General features: G+C 39.6%; 2 protein-coding genes and 1 pseudogene across 2 annotated transcripts in view; 2 read left to right on the forward strand and 1 right to left on the reverse strand.

The window, feature by feature from the left end:
- The window catches only part of LOC146474557 (uncharacterized), a 66,327-nt gene that overhangs the window by 17,113 nt on the left and 30,266 nt on the right, over positions 1–18,948 (forward strand). The window contains exons 3-6 of the mRNA XM_085116935.1: positions 10,408–10,479; positions 11,328–11,399; positions 11,546–11,626; positions 13,896–13,967. Coding sequence (XP_084973061.1) covers positions 10,408–10,479; positions 11,328–11,399; positions 11,546–11,626; positions 13,896–13,967 — 297 coding nt within the window. The remainder of the gene's footprint in view (positions 1–10,407; positions 10,480–11,327; positions 11,400–11,545; positions 11,627–13,895; positions 13,968–18,948) is intronic.
- LOC146474559 (uncharacterized) lies at positions 464–2,743 on the reverse strand. The gene has a single exon (XM_085116909.1). It carries the CDS (start codon positions 2,741–2,743, stop codon positions 977–979), a length of 1,767 nt encoding a protein of 588 aa, XP_084973035.1. The 3' UTR covers positions 464–976.
- LOC146474560 (uncharacterized) lies at positions 15,447–17,293 on the forward strand (annotated as a pseudogene).

Consider the following 18,948-nt stretch of genomic DNA (forward strand, 5'->3'; position numbering starts at 1 on the left):
GTGGACACCCTTTGTTACTACATAAAATGAAATATGCTATCTGTGTAAAGTAGGGCTTAACCCGTCACCATGGATATAAATACAGTTCTGTTATGATAGCTGTTTGAGCGAAATAAAATGAGCATTGGAAATATTTACTGTGTGCCTAAAAGCTCGAGGCTAAGGAAGGAAGAAAAACACAAGAAGTAAAGTAAGCTATTTCGATTCCTTACATCAATTTCAACATTTCTCTTCTTTTCCAAAACGGCGAGCAAAGTGTTGACTAAAGGCATAAGTAGCGTTCAAGACTTCGAATGTGTGTACAATAAATAGATTACAAATATTCTGTACAATAATATAATAATATTCTGTTGTTGATTGTTACCATGGCAACCGAATAATGTCAATTGACGTGTCACTCCCAAATTGTAATTGATAATAATTAAGCGTACACCGTAATAATTTTCCTAATGATAATAAATGAAATTATCTATTTATCGTTTTTTCACTTGTGTGTCATATGTTTGAAGCGCCAACAACGGAAGAGTCAAAGTCAAACCATGTCGAGATTTAACAAGGGTCTCCAATTGACGGATTCTAGCACCTTGAGCTCTTCTTCTATAATGTCCTCCCTTTTCACTGGCGTGCATACCATGTCCATAAACAAATCATTTCTGGCAAAGTCGCTGTCCTCCAATTTGATCGCAAGAAACAGACACGCCAATATAAGTCGTCTTAGAGATGACTTTTTCCTGTCCTTGGAACTGTTCAGGTGACGCCATAGAAGACTTTCCGCCAACAAAGCAGTACTTTCGGGGAAATTGGCGGCACACATCCCTTGCAAAAACTCGCCTGCCAACTTGATATCTCGTAAAGTTAGTTCGGGGTGCTTATCGACAAGGCTGTCCATGCTAGCGCGTCGGCGTCCAGGAGCAAAAGAGATCGAATGCTAGAGTTGCTCGTTATTTAAAGCAGCAAATTGCTTTGATTGGACCATTTACTTTTTTGAATATTTATAGAATCGCCGCGTCGCTCGACATAGCAACGAGTTGGCTGTTCTTCCCTTTTGAATCTGAAAATCGACGTCTCTAAGGATAGCTTTCCATTGTCCAAAACCATACCTTTTGATCCCGGCTTTAAGATACCTGTCCTCCTCCTCCGTGAACAGTAAACTTGTTCTCCTCGAAGAGCTCTTTCCTTTAACTTTTACGGCACTCTCACAGGTTTTCTCTAGTGGTTTGTCGGCTTGGCGATCAGGGGGTGGGGCTTTTTGAACTGTTTCCACTTCGTCGGTAGAGTTAGAGCCGTCTGATATTTCGTCATGTTCTTGCGAAGATGTAGATTTGTCAGAGAGACGCGCGCGAACATCTTTGTCAAGTTCCGTGCCCTTGTCGCCTTGCAGTTCCTCGAGAAACGCGTGCACCTTCGTTGCGACGTCGCGAGATCTTTGCTTTTGGTAGTGTACCCTAGCAACTACAGAAGTGTGTTTCTGATCTTCGGAGATTGCGTTTTGCGCAGAACTGCCCAGTTTTAACGAGCTGGCGGTCTCTACTATTTGCCGATAGCGCGTGGGGTGAACGTACTTGCCTGTTGCGTCAAAAACCAATTTGCTCATTGATTCTCCGAGTTTGCTGTGCTGCCTTCCATTTCTTGTTACAAAAACATAATCGCATGTGGGCTTTAGAAGAGGACGAACGTGGTTGATGAAACCTTCAAGCACTTGCATGCTCGTGTCCGTAAGAGACAGCGAGTCGAAGCCGTATTTTCCCGCGGTTTTGAACATTTTCTGGTCGATATATCCACCGTTGGTCTTGGCATTGTTTACCATCTCCACAGTCAAATACTGATAGGTCATTGGCCGGGAGCCTTTCACCTTGATAAACAAATACAGGGCGAGAAATTTAGTGGCAAACGATAAATCCAAAGGCGACACCGCGCGCGGTTTTTCTTTACACGTTTTAAGCACGTTTTCGTAGCGCGGCAAGTAACGCCCGACCGCTTCCAAGAGTTGTTCTAACGATGCCCAATGCCCCTTAGCCTCTAACGTGTCTATGTCGAGTTCACCGTTCCATTGAATGCGCATCATTTTTGAAACTGTTCGACGCACCTTTTTCAAGTAGATCTCTGTGGTACAAAGACTGCTTATCACCGATTTCGACGCGCCGTTTACTTTTCTGAAGTCCACCATTTCCCCAATTGCGTCGATGTAACCCAGTCGTCCTGCGTGACCAAGCTTCCATTCGTCCTGCAGCATGTCAACAAATTTGAAAAGGAGATTCGGTGAGCACAAACCAAAGTCGATTATGTCAAATGTGAGCTCTTCGTCGTCTTCGCAGCAAAACTTCAAAAACTTTAAACACCTGCTGACTATTTGCTTGGATTGACGCTCGCTTTTGCATCCTCCTCCAGTACCACTTAGCCAGGTGTAGAGTTGCTTGGCAATTACGCTAGAATTATCAAAAGATGGAATGTCTTTTGATGTGCGCAAAATGTTTTCACGGGGCTCTTGTTTAACAGAGACAGTCGACTCGATCTCCTTGGCATCTTTGGTGTCGGGCTTTTCATCGAAAAGATAGAACCATGCATGCTTTTTCTTTACATGTTTTCTGCATCCTCGCTGGGTTGCGAATCCATCGTGACTACAATTTTGAACTGGGCAGTGGAAAAGGCCGTCTGTTTCATCTTCTTCTAAGTGAAGTCTCTTCGGCTTGGGCAAAGCATTTGGCAATTTTGACCAGTTGACTAACTCTTGGCTCTCGCTCATTTTTCGTCAAAGCTAAGACTGCAAATGCGCGTAAACTCCAACGGGCTTACCTTCAGTATACAGCTTTGCTCTCTCGAGACCAATCAAATCACAATCGTCTATGCAAGATATTTGCCCGAATGTGTTCTTTTGGTTAGACTCGAGACAATTGGACAAGTCCTGGCAAGTTCATGCTTGCACACGACAAGCTTGTGCATGTCCCAATAAACAGACAAGCAGGCTGAACCTGATTTTTGTTTATAAAAAAAAAAAATGGTTGGCACGTTAATAATACATTGCGCGTTTGCACCATCAATTGTCCGACACCAATCATCCCGACCCCTCCCCTAACTTATTCATCCTGTGAATTTATCTATAAAAACTAATTTGTGCATTCACTGACCCTCAGTTATGCTATACCTAATTACTTTTCAAATCTGGAACAAAAGTTCCCATTTAGTAAGAAAGGAACTTTCAATTAATAGGAATAATGATGGAGTGATAAGTTCCTTTGCAGGATAGATCGGAACTTATTTTTGCAAAAAAGGACCAAAAAATAAAGTTATCGGAACTCCCGTTCTCTTTTAGTAAAGGGAACTAGGAACACTTGGTCCTAATTTCCTGATCGCAGAAATTAATTCGGAACTTGAGTTCCCTTTCACTTCTTAAGGGAACAAATCAAGTAGAAAGGAACACATCGAATAGGAACAAATAGTTCCTAATTACAACAACAGGAACGTCGCGTTCCTATTGTTGACCAATTTGTTCACTTTAACACCTAAACAGTTCCATTCCATGCAAAGTGTTTGAGGTCTCTTTGCAGCTAAAGGGACTAAAAACAAAAATGCGCGGAACACTCGCGCTTTAAAAACAAGGTTGGCTCTCGTGTCGCATCAACCAAAATTATTTTTTTCGACTCTGAATCACAAAAGCGGTCCACTTTCGAGGTTAATACAACGAATGACTAAAATCTAAGTTAATTTAGGTACAAAATAAAGGGATCATCACTTTTGGGGAATGTATATCATTATCATCACAACTTTCCAATCTGGACTTTAAAGAGAAATTCTTAACTGAAATGGTAAAAACTTCCAAACTCAAACAGGACCCTCCAAACCACAATATATTTGCTGGCCTCTTCCTAAAGCCCCCTTCCAAAACCTTAAAAGATGTTGTTTTTATTGCATAGCCATCCCTCTATCTAGCAGTAAAAAATGACATTGAGATTCAAACCGTACTTTTCTTATTTATCTAGCAATTTTGACCCTTGTTAGCTGAATATTTTTGTGAGAACTCAAATTAATATTTTAAAGCCAATAAAATTTTTCGGTCATGTTCACTAACTTGAGTATTCATACGTGTGAAGCTATGGAGGGGGCGGGGAGGAGGGGCGGCGGAATGCCACACCCCGGCACCAAAAGGCCAAAAAAGATAGGGTTAAAGTAACTAGAGATAAAATTTCGATAAAGAAAAATATTTCATCTTTTTAATTTTTTCCTTTTTATACAATATCTGGGCTGGACAACTCCAAGGTATAAGGCAAGTTTTTCCTGCCTTTAATTTGTGACAAATAGTTTTACCTCCCTTCCCGTGCGTTGCTCACGAACACTTTTCGGTACATTATCGGATATGTAAATAGGAAATCCTTGTAGCTGTTACACTTCAATTTGCCTTCAGCCATCTTAATGACATAAAGGTCATCTGCGTATCTCAGTAAGTTTTGTTTTTTTAGATCATATTAGTGCCAGCTCACGTTTTTGTCAATTTTCGCGATATTTCCTGAAGTCTTGGCCAAAACACGGAACTTCAAGATGGCAGTTATTTATTGTACACTCGAAGATCTGGAGAGAGAAGAAGAATCCTCCATATCCACGCCCCACCCCTTCTACCGCAAAAGATGAGAAAAAACATTATCAGGTTAACGTTTAAGGCTTAATGGTTAAGAGTTTCATAAGAAAAACTGCACAACTCCATCCTAATTTTTTTCAGGAGTACTCCCATAGATTCTTGTAAGGTCTTTTCATTCAGTATATGGTTTAGAGAGGGGAATCAACGCTACAAAATGTTAAATCTTCAACAAACTAGACTATTTTTGATGCTTTGGAAGGATTGTTAGTCGCAGAATGAGAACTTTAAAACTATCACTGAATTGAGAATCATGTATTATCCACTCAGTGAGATACAGGACTCGTGGGAGCTAAGGCCATTAAACTACGAATGGCCTTAGCTCTGACCAGTCTGCTGAGGCTTAGTGGTAGAACGTCCGAACTAGTAATCGGAAGGTTTTTGGTTAAACTCGGATGTTTTTTTTTTTGAGTATATCTTTGTCACTTACTGAATAACACATCACATCACATTTATTCTATCACTGAATTGTGACCACAAATCAGATATTTAGAGTTCACCAGCAATGTAGATGATTTTCTATGCTTACCAAACAGAAAATCAAACATAAAAATCGCGTTTTTCCCCGCAATACTGTCCGTGTTTACTTATAGGTTTCTATATAGTCCAGGAGCCTTTAATCGGCGCAGTAAACGGCTCTTTAACAACAACAAGAAAAATAAATCCAGTTGGAATCCTTTAAGGGTGCTGTGTGTCCTGACTAATATGATTATTAAATAACATTATTGAGTAGACTGATAATTGTCCACATGTTGTTATTGTTTCTTCTTAGTGACTTGAGCAACAATCAGTTGGAGGTCTTGAACAAAGGAGTTTTTGATTTCAACACAAAACTGTGGATTCTGTAAGTAAACTTACACAGATTGACTGCTGAAGTAATTGATGAAAAAGAGAGTTCTGGAAACAATTTAGAGAGATCGGTCAGAGTTTATTGAATTTGCCGTTATTATAGCAACCGTTTCTTGGCAGGCATGTGTTCCAAAATCAGCACGTAGAGAATCCTAGACTGTGCTCTGTTCTGTTCTAAAGCACGCAGGAAGTGGCTAGAGCACGAAAGAAGTGTAGGGGGAAACAAGAGACGCAGTCGAGTGTTTCTCCCTACTTCTTGAGTGCGCTAGGCCGCTTCCTAAATGCTTTACAACAGAACAGAGCTCAGTCGAGGCTTCTATATTTGTTTTATGATAAAGAATAATTTTATTCTCCCACGCATTCGCCCTCATTTTCAAAACAAACTTCATTTTCCAAATGCAGAGAAGTGGCGTCAGCATGCATTTTTACTCGCATAAAGGGCGCTACAATAATTCAATCACAATCCTTGTGAGAATGGTTCAAATGATTTGATTTGTTCAACAAGACGAAAACTGTCAAACATGTCAAAGCGAAGCATTAAAGTTAACAATCTTTGCATAGTTCGAATATAACGCGAGTGCTTCTTCATAGTTTTGCCTTTAAAAAATCAGGATGGAAAAGTAAAATGTTCAGTGAAATCCGGTGGATTTGTGGCTCATGAAAATCAGGACGTTATTAGCATGGCAATAAGAAAACAAACTGTTTAGAGCTAGCGGCTGGTGTTCAATCAACTGCTGCACTGTTTTGTGTATTATCAACAGTCGAATTCACGGGAGCAAGAGGATTGCTCGAACTGTTGACATCGTTAGGAAAACTGGGCTGCTGTGACTGCTGTGGCCTCCCACTCAGTGCTCCGTTGAGCATATTTGGACAGACTGTCAGTCGGTCACTCGAAGTGCGAGCGTCGTAATTTCTGAGGCTTGCTTCACTGCGGTGAGCAGGGGTGGCCATGATGTGAAATTATGGAAATTGTACGGAAAATGTTAGGATCTTATAAGCTTATATATGTGTGTATTCGTAAATTGCCGTGATTAAATTTTCAGTTTTTCAATTTTTTTGGTTGATTTTTTACACGAAAATGAAACTTAGAAATGAAGCTAGAACTGCGATATCCAGATCCATCGGGCACTACAACAGAGAATGAGAAGATAGAGGGGCGCACAATTAGAACATGGATGAAGAAGGCCTTACAAAACAAACACTGTGAAGGCGTAAGAGAACAGAGATGGCAAGGAAAGCTCCATACAGCTAGCTGGGAGGATAAAGATCTTGATGGTGTGAGTTTCGAGTGGATGGCAGACTGGAAAACAGCACCAACGCACAAAATAGCCGGAAGAAGTGAGCTCTACGAACAGCTACTTCCAACAAAACTGTACAACGCAAGAAAGACCAGATCAAGCGAAGAACCGGACGTTAGATGTAGAATGTGTGGAAAAGCGCAGGAGTCTATCGCACATGTGCTGTCAAGGTGCAGTGCAATGGCACAGACGAAGTATCTATCAAGACACAACAGAGCACTCAAAATTCTTTCCTTTGAGCTGCTGAAAGACTACCAACTGATAGGGGCCGGTCCGACTTGGTACTCCACCACGCAACCTAAGCCTCTCTACCAAAATGATCAAGTGACGGCATATTGGGATGTACCAGTATATGCAGACCACACAGAGGTCGAGCTAACAGAGTGCACGCGAGGATTGTAGATAAGGGGAGGAAGACAGTAACCCTGTTGCAGATGAGCTGCCCTTGGAATGAGAACCGGAAGCAGAAGGACGAGAAGGAAACCCGCAAGTACGCCCCTCTACGGTGAGAAATCAAGAAGCAGTACCCGGGCTACAAGATCACTCAAATGAACATTATAATGGATGTACTTGGTGGATTTTCTAAGGGACTGAGTAGTAGTTTAAGGGAAATACTAGGAGTAAAGAGTAGCAGGGATATTCTAGGACGGATGCAGAAGTCTGTCCTAAGTAGTACCCTGAACATTGCCAGAACTTTCAAGGTATTGTGCTAGATTAAGATTCATAGACTCCCGTTGGATCCACCTAATAGCTAGATTAAGCATAGTCCATTTTGAGATTTTTAACATTTTATTTATTTATTTTTTACTAATATTTTTTTAAATTTTTTAAATTAATTTTCTTTCTTTATTACGATTTTATTGTAAATTTAGACGCAGGGCTAGCCACGGGTTTCTGACTTGCTCCTTGTGTTTTTTCTTTTTTTTTAAATCTGGCATTCGGATGTTGATATACTGCCTTTATAATAACAACAACAATAATAATAATAATAATAATAATAATAATAATAATAATAATAATAATAAAATACTTTATTAGTAGAAAAGCAAACAACTAATACAGATAGGCGATAAAGAATATGGGTATTGTAAAAAAATTAAAGGAAAACGCTTCATAACTCTGCAGTTCATGCTACGAATATCTATACAAAAACTTTTCGAAGACGCTGATCGATCAAGATTAAACTGAGAAAGTTAAAAATCTTCAAAAACACAAAAAATAAAAGGCAACAACAAATGGAAGGCTACCAACTTATAAACCTAATAATATTAATGATGATGATGATGATGATGATGATAATTTTAGGGTTTTTTATCCGAATGCAAAGTCTTACAGAGGCATCACCACAAAACAAATCTACCGCCATCGTAAGAGTGAGAAGAAAAGAATGTACGTCAGCAGGGTGCTAGAAGTTGAACAAGGCTCCTTAACGTCACTGGTATTTACTACCACCGGAGGAATGTCAGGTGAATGAATAAGGCATCACAGTAGACTGGCTGAACTTTAAGCAACCAAGAAGGGAGGGGATTACAGTACTACAATGTCATGGATTCGCGCCAAAGTCTCATTCGCCCTCCTGAGGTCTGCGCTGCTATGCTTGAGAGGCTCATGTTGTACGCGAAGAGCATCGCTGAACATTACAGATATCGACTCTGAATTCGATAAGTAACTAGCGAGATTTTAGGATAAGAACGTTTAACATTCTTCAAATTTAGGATTGAAAAGGGTTTTGGAATTTTCACATTTTAGTTTATGATATATATCAGAAGTAAAAATTTCCTTAAAAAAATAAATAAAAATAATAATAACAATAATAATAATAATAATAATTATAATAACAATAATAATAATAATAATAATAATAATAATAATAATAATAATAATAATAATAATAATAATAATTATTATAATAATAATAATAAGTAAAAGTAAAAAAATAAAAAAAAAAACCGAGAGAAAAGTCCAGGCGTTTCAGAAACTGGCTGATGGCGTGACACTGTTGCTCCGTGCATCTGTACTCTGATAAAGCACGCTGTTTCAACCAATCAGCGCGCGCGTTTTATCGAAAACTTTATTACAAATTTCAATAGTCATGTTTCCTATGTAAAAGTTTTTACATCATTTTAGTGTCATATTTTCCCTTTTTGGAGGGTTTCTGTATTGATTGTATTGTAACCATAATTTTAATGGCTACGAGGTATCGTTTTCCAATAACTCCATAGGGTCAGAGAAACGTCGTGTCATGTAATAAACCAATCTACAAAACAAGCTCCCGGTCACATATTAGCACAGTTGTAACTTTGACTCTAAATAATGCGGATTTTGATAAACAAACCAGCATAAATTACGAAAACGCCTAACATCACAATCATACAAAAAGCTTTCGCCAAGTTCTTCTAATTCTCCTTTCAATTCGATTGCTTTAAGCCAACTAATATCCGAAAAAAATATGAATGCGAACAAAAGTGCTGAGAAGACTACAATTCGGGCTGCATCCATGCTCTTGATATCTGATTTTAGACACCCAGTTTTTCAACATTGACCAAGTCCAGCTTTACGGATCATCTCGAGAAGCTCTCCTGCACGATACGGATGGGGCTCTTGAACGTGAACGAAACATACCAAGTCTAAGCTCCGCCTGGAATACGTGAGAGCTTTGACAAGAGAGACCTACCAGCCATAGGACAAGTTTCAATGCCAAGAAGACGTCGCAGTTAGAGTTAATCGCGTTATTCCATGGACCAAACCAGCTAGGGACTTATTGAAGGATGTGGTATTAGTGAATGTCTTAACGTCAGATCCCTGGATTGGAATCAATGACAAACCCTTACCGGTTGATTCAATAGGTGACACAACTTGGCGGGGACAAGAGTAGCCATGAACAGTTCTGAAGTTTCCCAGTACCTGGAGTTGAGAGAGGAAAATACCATCTTTGTAAGGGATGGCTCCGTCCGAGACGGCGTCGCAGCCTGGGGTGGCGTAGGGTGGCAGAACAATGCAACAAGAAAACGTTTGATTGGATTTGCAGGGATGCAGGGCAGGAGCATCTCTCTTTGGGCTTTGTCTGAGGCCTATGAAGATAATTTATTCATACTACACAACCCTATCCTTAATTTTTCAGGAGTACTCCTGTAGAGTCTTGCAAGGTTTTTAATTGAGTATATGATTTAGAGAGGCGGAAAAACGCTACAAATTGAAATGAAATTCCCCCTTAATAAAACTACACTTTAAAGTTAAAACTTAAATCTTCGACAAACTAGACTATATTTGATGTTTGGGAAGGTTTATTAGTCCAAAAATGAAACTTTGAACCATCACTGACTTGTGACCACGAATCATTCATTTAGAGTTGACACCAGTTATGAAGATGATTTTCTATACGTACTGAACGGAAAATCAAACATTAAAAAATTCATTTCGCCGCAATAGTGTCCCTGTTCAATTACAGGTTTCTGTGTAACAACCAGATAAAGGTCTTGAGTCCAAGAGTCTTTAACAACAACAACAACAACAATAACAACGAATCCGATTGGATTCTTTCAAGGGTGCTGTTTGTCGTGGCTAATATGTTTCTCCCATAACATTTTGAAGTAGACTGATAATTATGCACCCGTTGCTATTGTTTCTTCCTAGTACCTTGGGCAACAATCAGCTGGAGGTCTTGGATGAAGGAGTTTTTGATTTCAACACAGAACTGTTGTTTCTGTAAGTAAACGTACACAGATTGAGAGCTGAAGTAATTGATGAAATAAAGAGGTCTGGAAACAATTTGGCGTGATCGGTCAGAGTTTATTTAATTTGCCGCAATTATAGCAACCGTTTCTTGGCAGGCATATGTTCCAAAATTAGCAAATAAAGAAGCCTCGAATGTGCTCTGTTCTGTTGTAAATAACGCAGGAAGCGGCTAGATTACGAACGAAGTGTGGTGTACTTCTTGAGTGCGCTAGCCGCTTCCTAAGTGCTTTACAACCGAACAAAGCACAGTTGAGGCTTCTTCTTAATTTGTTTTATGATAAAAAATCATTATCTTTCCCCACGCATTCACCCTCATTTTCAAAACAAACTTCATTTTCCAAACGAACAGAAGTAGCGTCACCCTGCATCTGTACTCTTATAAAACACGCTAAAAAAAGCCCATCACAATCCTTGTTAGAATGGTTCAAATGATTTGATTGGTTGAACAAGATGAAAACTGTCAAACACGTCAAAGCAAACCATCAAAGTTCACAAACTTTGCATAGTTCGAATGTAACGCCAGTGCTTCTTTATAGTCAGGTTTTTCCATTTAAAAATCAGGATGGAAAAGTAAAATGTTGAATGAAATCCGGTAGATTTGTGGCTCATGAAAATCTGGACGTTATTAACATGGCATTTCGAAAACAAACTGCTTAAAGCTTGCGGCTGGTATTAAATCAACTGCTTTGATTTCAACATACAGCTGTACATTCTGGAAGTAAACTTACACTGATTGACTGCTGAAGTAATTAATGGGTCTTTGTAATGCTGAAATCTAGTTAATGAGTTTTTTAATTCTTGCTCTTTTATTTTTACAGGAACTTAAATAACAACGGGCTAAACAAGTTACCTAGAAGGGTTTTTGATCAACTTACTCAACTGAGAGGTCTGTAAGTAATACTTTCCTCTACAAGAGAAGCAGAAATTTATCCTGTTACACGAATTCTTCGAAACGACGGATTACTTAATTTTTTCTCGACAAGTAGTACGTTAAGTGATGGTAGCCATTAAATTATGCTTAATTATATGTTGACAGGAATTTGAATGACAACCAGCTGGAATACCTACATCGAGGAGTTTTTGATAAGAATAATCTACTGGGAATGAATTTCGAGCTGTGAGTAAAGCTCTATCTTCGTAAACAACAAGAAATCGCTGGTCTTTATGTTCCATGGGTGTGAAAACTGTGACCAAAGCATTGTGTAAACAATCACACATCACTTGCTCTGATTGTTTGAAAGCCTGGTTTTCATATCTCTGTCAGTGGAAACGCGGTCAAACTTCATGATTAGAAAATGGTACCAGGAAGTATTTTATTCGTGAATAAGTGCAATGAGTTACATAAACAAGAGTTAAAGTGACAATAGCCCTTTACAATGCTGCAAAAATGGCCTGTGGTGGGCAATATTGTGCCACGTGCACGTGCCTGACCATTGTCAAGAAAGTGACAAATCAACTGTCAATGAACTTAGACGAAGTTCTTTGGACTCGAAAAAGGCGCTTCGTTGCACTAGTAATTAGTGTACACCTAGCAATGCATTGTCGCCATATTACCCATTGCTAAATACCATACTTGCAAAAAAGATTTTCCGCCGGTATTAACAGCACTACAGAAGGATACCAACGTCAGCAAACCTACGAACGTCATAAAAAAAAATCCTTTACATACTCATGGACATTTCAATTAAGTTCACAATTTCCTGTTCCAACAAAGAAATGTTGGCCTGGGGTGCTTGCCCCTATAACACATTTCTTAGTGAAAATTCAGCGTATTTCTAGAAAACCTTCACAGTTTCACGTAATTGGGTATAAAAAGTCGATATGCATAGCGTTTGGTTGTTTGTTTGTTTGCTGGAGCTGTACCCAGGCAACGGTATGCATGCGCGTGCTCAATAAGGAGTTAATAGGAACTCAACAGAATCTTTTTGTCTCTCGGGGAAAGAAAGGTCCTAGTGAAGGAAAACGTTCTATTGGCATGGTACTTACGGCTTGTCTAATCTGAAAGACAATATTTGTCTTCCCCAACGGCCCTGTGGCGACAGAGTTCATAGCATTGATACAAGGATAATATGCAGAGAAATCGTTGTTTTTTATTGAAGTCTCTAAACGAAAATGGCGTGTAAATTTTGTATTCTCTACCTACAACTGCACCAACAGCAAACACAAACGAAACATGAAAAGTGCATTTTATTGTCTTCCGCCAGACAGCAGAGTTAAGCAATTCGTTTACAAAATGACCGAGGACAAGATACGCCGAAAGTGGATTACAGCATGTCGGCTAAATGTTACGGGGCATACTCAAAATTGGTCTCAACATGTCGAAGGTGATACGCGAAATTCGGTAGGTTTATTTCACAGGTCACTGTGATAATTATATATAAAAAAGCTAAACAGGGTCTCCTTGCCCTAACTCCATTCTAAAAAGCTAATTCCGGCCTAGGGGACGTTACCTTCTTGTTTATATACCAGTACAACGGTGACCTGTACTTGTGACCAGTGGAATGTGACCTATAAATGTACTATCGCAAAATATCTGTTGGATACGGACAACGAATATTGAGTGTACCATAACCATATTTGGCAGTGTTACCATCTGTTGAAAATTAATGTCAATTAATCATCATCATAGATGATCAAACCACGGTATTATTTGTGTTTGGTAGTTTCAGTGAATTGAAAAAAACAAACCTAACTCCGGAATCTGAGGACAAACAAAAGCTTTCATATGGACTGTGAGTAAATTTACTAAACCTCTTATTTGATAGCTAAAGATTGTGGGTGACACCTCCACTCCACCAGAATGCAATCACTTTAATAACTGAAATAACTGCAAGGCTGATCTGACTGTGTAGAAAACTTAACATGACAGCCACATGATAAACCGAGAATCAAAATGCAACATTGGATAGCTGTTTCGAGGTTGTTGGCTCTCTTCAGCACTTTATATACTTTTTTTACTTCCTGAATCAAGAAAATCATCTTGAAAATCAAGTGCCTTGTCGCGCTACGTTATTCTTGGATTGCTTTACTGTTATGTATTCTGCCTAAATAAATTTCAAACTCAAAATGGAGGAAGCATGTATATTAAGTGGGAAGAGCTTATTTTCAATCAACAAGTTTCACATGTCAATCTGTCCTTGTCCACGTAACACCCTCTATCTATTAAAACTGGTAGCTTAAGTAATTTGCATATTAAAGTTATCATGTAGGTTTTAATGTAAAAAAACAAACAAACAAACAAACAAACAAACATTCTCTGAAATATATAAGCGCAGTTTTACCGTACTTGTTCTAACTTACGACGGCATTGGTACATGCTGAAACATGGCTCATCGCTGAACCCGCTATCTAAGAGTTAATTTTCAGTTATGATTGTCTGTTGATAGATTTTTGTCGAATAACCAACTGAAGAACTTAACTCCTGGCGTCTTTGATAACAATACTTGGCTGGATAGTGTGTAAGTTTTTGTTCCCAGAGTCACACAGTGGAGAAATTGAATAACAAAATGTAAAAATGCTGTTTAATGTAAACAAGATTTATACATAACTAGAGATTCCTATCAGATGATATCATCTTTTGCCGTCTTGTCCCGAATGAAAAAATCAGTTTTATCCTTACTTTTACGCGCGATAGTTAATAATTATTCTTTAAGAGCACATAACGGATTTTTTTTTTATTAATTTTCTCACCTGAATCTAAACATCACCCTTAGAACTTCAGTAAAAAAACTTTTCGATTTGGATTAAACAAGAATTTTTAATGAATTTTATAAGACGTTTAAATTTGCCGCCATTTTGGCCCACCATTCGCATTAGTCCCCTCTCGGTTTAGCAAGAGCTGTGACGTAGGTCCAGGAACACGTGACTTCAGCCTTTCTCTGAATCTCAATGAAAACAAGTCGCACATTTCTCGATAATGCCGGAAATGTGTGTTGCAGTGAGATGTGGAAACATCAAAGACGAAGCGAATGGAATAAGCATGCACAGGATTCCTTTCTTTGGCACCACATGCCCGCAAAGAATTAGGAGGCGAAAGAAATGGCCATGATCCATGGATCGATTTTGTGCTGGAGCGGAGGAGGATGTGGACGCCTGGAAGACCTCGTCCTTGTGCTCGATGCACTTCAATGACGAGGACTTCACAGGGCTGATGAATTCAGGTTTAAACTTAAAACGTGAACTGAAGCAGGATGACATCGGCGTTCGTGTTTATTCTTCAAAACATGCTGTGCGAAAGGAAGACGAAGACCAAGAGCCACCTTCGAAGAGGAGCAGGGAAAAGCGAATGATAAGCTTTTGATAAATATTCACACCCGCTTGTGACATTCTAAGCGTTTTAACCTTCTGAGGTTTATAGTTTGACCTTACTGTTAACCCAGTAGCAAATATGGCGTAATTTTTTTGGTTTATATTCTCATAGATCGTGAAATCCGCGAAGTCTCGTTGAGGCAAAGCTCTCAAAAAACACTAGCACAAATGCTAGCACTGATGTAAATAGATCGATGCGAGAACAGTCACACTCGGCGAACATAGAAAACATTGTGTTAGATAGTCAAAAGGAATCATTTTTATTACAACGCTTTTTAGTAGTTTCAATTAATGGGTTTACGTTTAAAGGTATTTCTCGGTTAGAGTTTGTTCCTTGTTTAAGGTCATTCAAGTTTTATTCAAGTTTGAGCCTGTAGAGGCATTTTCTTAGTTTTTGAGTAGTTCTGTCTTATAAAGGGTTTGTCGGGTTTAGGTGTGGTATTTTTAAGTAGGCATGCTTGAGGATTTAAGCTGACCTTAGATTTGATTGGCCCTGTGGTTCTTGTTTGGGTTTATTGTCTAACTTTGTACTTTTGTTATGGAGTTTACATTGGTGGTCCTCCACTTGTTATTGTCAAGCATGTAGGTATGTTTTCGCACATTGTGTGAAGCTAGAGCTCCCTTGGTCAGCAAACCCAAACATGTCTACGATTATAGTATATAGTAAGGTTCGCAAATAACGTTAGTCAGTCAGTTGTAAGTGAGAGCTGTGTAAGGAATAAAGATTTGCTTAAAAGAAGATTCCCGGTACCTCCGTTACAGTCGCGAGCGGGTTGCTATTCTACATATTTGGTGGAGAACTTTACCTTGTTGCTGGATACTCTGTGAGTGGAACAATGTTCTTTTACTTTTGTGCACCTAGCCATTGCAAGCTTGATTTGTTTAGTTTTTTTTTGCCAGTTATGTAGTTCGTTTTGTTAGAGAAGTATGTTACGAAGTCGGTTTCCTTGCTTAGTGTATGAGTTCTGTTTCTTAGTTGCCTCAGTTTAGTTTAGTTTTTGCATTCTTCGTTTTCAAAAGAGAGATCTGGTTCTGTTGGGCATTTCTCGTTTTCATCCTGATTACTAGGCAAAGAGCGCGCGCCCTGGCTGCTCAGCAAGTCTTGCCTGACGAGAATTATCACGAGTCTGACGAATTATTTTCATGGCCTGATCCTTCCCCTCCTCAGCCTTCGAGATATCGTAAATTATTTAGATCATTCAGAAGGTCGACTAATACACCGCAGACAGAAGTGCAACAGCCCGGTTTTGTACCAGAAAGTGTAATCCCGACCCCTTGTGAAGGTTCCGAGTTTTCTTTTTGTCCTGGTGAACACAATTCGGATAGCGATTCAGAGAACGGGGATTGCGAGTACAAAAACGTAGAGCGCAGTTCTTTTGACCAAGGCACGGTTTACGAGGACGTCGGAAATAATTCAGAGGGAAGCTCTAGTGACTCACAGTTAGACTCTTCTTCTTCTGGCAGTTTAGGTCGTTTTTCTTTAGTAATTTCGGAGACAATGGATGATCGAGTGTCTCAGTTGTGTGATGCTGTTAGGGAAATGACCACGCGATCGACCTCGGCTTCAAAATTAGTTGTTAACTTTCCGATTTTCAGAGGCGACGAGTCTGAGGATGTTCATGACTTTGCGGATAATTATAAGCGCGCCGCTAGATTGTATGGTTGGAGCAAAGATAATTTAGCTTTGGAGCTGCCCTTGTATCTTAAGGGTCATGCTAGTGCCTGGTTTAAGTCTTTGCGACGTCCTAGTGAAATGTCTTTTGATGAGCTGACAACTGCTTTAGTTGAGCATTTTGCGTCGGGAGCGAGTGAGTGGCGCGTTAGGCAAGCCTTAAGCCAGCGTCGTCAGCTAGATAAGGAGCCAGTTGCTGATTATGCGTAAAGCTTGCGTACCCACTGTGCTCGCTTAAATCTACCCAAGTCTGAGTGGACTCATTATTTCGTTCAGGGTTTAAAGCCCGATATTCGAGAATATGTAGAGCTTCAGCAGCCCGAAAGTGTCGAGACCGCAGAGAATTTTGCAAAACTGAAGGAGTCTGTTTTGGCTTGCTCTGAGAAACCGCCGGTGTTTGATCCGAAGCAAATGTCTTCACAGATCATTGAGGAATTGAGTAAAGTTATGTCGCCTAAAGATAAGAAAATTAGTGCTGTGGGTCCACAGGGTTCTGATGATAATAAGTCGGCTATGAGGCAAGTGTTTTGAGAAGAGTTTCAGCGGTTTGTGGGCAACCGTGCTCCTTCTGGTTCGGATAGATTTCGCCCACGTAGGGATCTTACATTTCAATCAAGAAATTTTCGCACTCGCAGTTGAGATCATGTTTGTTATAATTGTGGTAAAAAGGGTCACTTGCATTACTATTGTCGAGAAAAACCTGACCCGAGGGTTCCGTTTCCGTACAATGGCCGACAAAATTATGGGCTGCGTCAACGGCGTGGTCAAAACAGTTACAAGTGGGATACCAATCAGGGAAACTAAGTAGTGCCCCTGTCTCGTTTCGAAATAAACCCGTGATGGGGGCTTCAGAAATAGTAAAATGTAGTCAAAATTTGGCTGTGGAATCGCGCAATGCTGATAAATGTGCCTTCAGTGAACCGCAGCCTGCTGAATCTTTGAGTCAGTGATAGTTCTAGTGTCCTTAGCGCGTCAACTGATCAACTTTCTGAAATGTGTCAGTCTTGTGGTTCCGTCGGAAGTAGATTACCGTCAAAACAGTCCACTTCTCTCCATGATAGTTTTGTTGTTATTTTAACGCTTGTTGTCGCTATTGTTATTAAAATACTTGAGTTAGTAGAAGGGGTCGTAACACGAGTGGGGTTTAACCACGATGTAGATAAGGTAGATAAACTGCAGCAAGAATTCAAAGAGCTCAAACAAATATTGTACACACATGTGTTGCAGAATTTTGCAAACAATAAAAATGTTGAAAAGTGTAACCGTCTTATCTCCCCCATCTCTGAAAACCTAACCACCACAACGGGGTTTCAAAATAAAAAAAGGCACAAAACAAATATCAAGCCAAAAATCCGCCAATTATATCCTACAGGAGAATACAATCCCTTAAACATGCTCGTTAGGGCAAAAATAAGGCAGCGTTTATAAAAATGTACACAACATAACGCAGTGAGTCGTGCAGGCCTGTTATTTCTATTAATTATCACAGTTCAACACGTGTCCGGCTTCCTGTAGTTCCGTGAGAACAATGTCGCTAGTCCGCGCTTCACAGCAGCCTTTGAGCTCCTTGAAGCAGTAGCACTCGCTGATATTTGGTAGCAGATCACGGCTAAAGTTACCACAAGTACACGAACATGGAAAATAATTCGATCGAAGGTATGTGAGTACTTGGCCATAGTTTTGACAAATGATAATGAGGAGCGTGTATATGCAAAATGAAAAAAAGGTGAAAACTTTATCATTCACCAACATGCACTCTATTCTCCAAGCGTTTCGTTAAATCTTCTTCGAGTCGTCGCTTCTCCTTTTGTGCCTTGCGATATTTTTTTAGCCATTCTTCGTCTGCTATCGGCTCGTCCGCGTACGGTTCGATTGTATCATCATCTTCACACGTATTACTTGTTTCGTGGACGCCATCTATCGCCTCGACTTTGACGCTTTCAAAATCGTTCTGGCTGCTTTCTTCAGCGGTTTGCTCACTTTCCGTGTCAGATAAGTTTTCTTCCATGGAATATGCTTATTTGGAGCTATTTTTTCCTTCCTACCGGTGAATCTGACGATTTTCTTTCTGCCGCGAACGGACTTTACTGAAGGTCAAGTGAGTGCACAGACACGAGAGTTCCTGAATCTACGTCACAGACTATGTCACGTGGCCCTATTGTGAGCCCGTGGCATTCTTATCAGCGGGGCGGATTGACCGCAATAAAGTAGGATTTCAAAGATTTGCAAAATTCATAAAAAATTCGCCTTTCATGCAAATCGAAATTTTTTTTCGCGGAAGTTCTTCGGGTGATGTTTAGATTCACATAAGAAAATAAAAAAAAAAAATTCGGTTATGGGCACTTTAATAAGTTGGTGTTTCCAAACAATTATGGCTTTTTAAATCTTTCAAATTTAAAATTTGAGGTTTGATTTTTCTTTTCAATTATTAATGTGAATGTTTTTACTTAACCAGCGGC

Source organism: Pavona decussata, unplaced genomic scaffold, assembly GCF_977016875.1.
Source record: "Pavona decussata unplaced genomic scaffold, jaPavDecu1.1 SCAFFOLD_88, whole genome shotgun sequence".
NCBI classification, from domain to species: domain Eukaryota; kingdom Metazoa; phylum Cnidaria; class Anthozoa; order Scleractinia; family Agariciidae; genus Pavona; species Pavona decussata.

What these genes read in the sequence shown, in the direction of transcription:
- LOC146474559 (XM_085116909.1), bottom strand. Translation starts at nt 2,743, where the DNA reads ATGAGCGAGAGCCAAGAGTTAGTCAACTGGTCAAAATTGCCAAATGCT.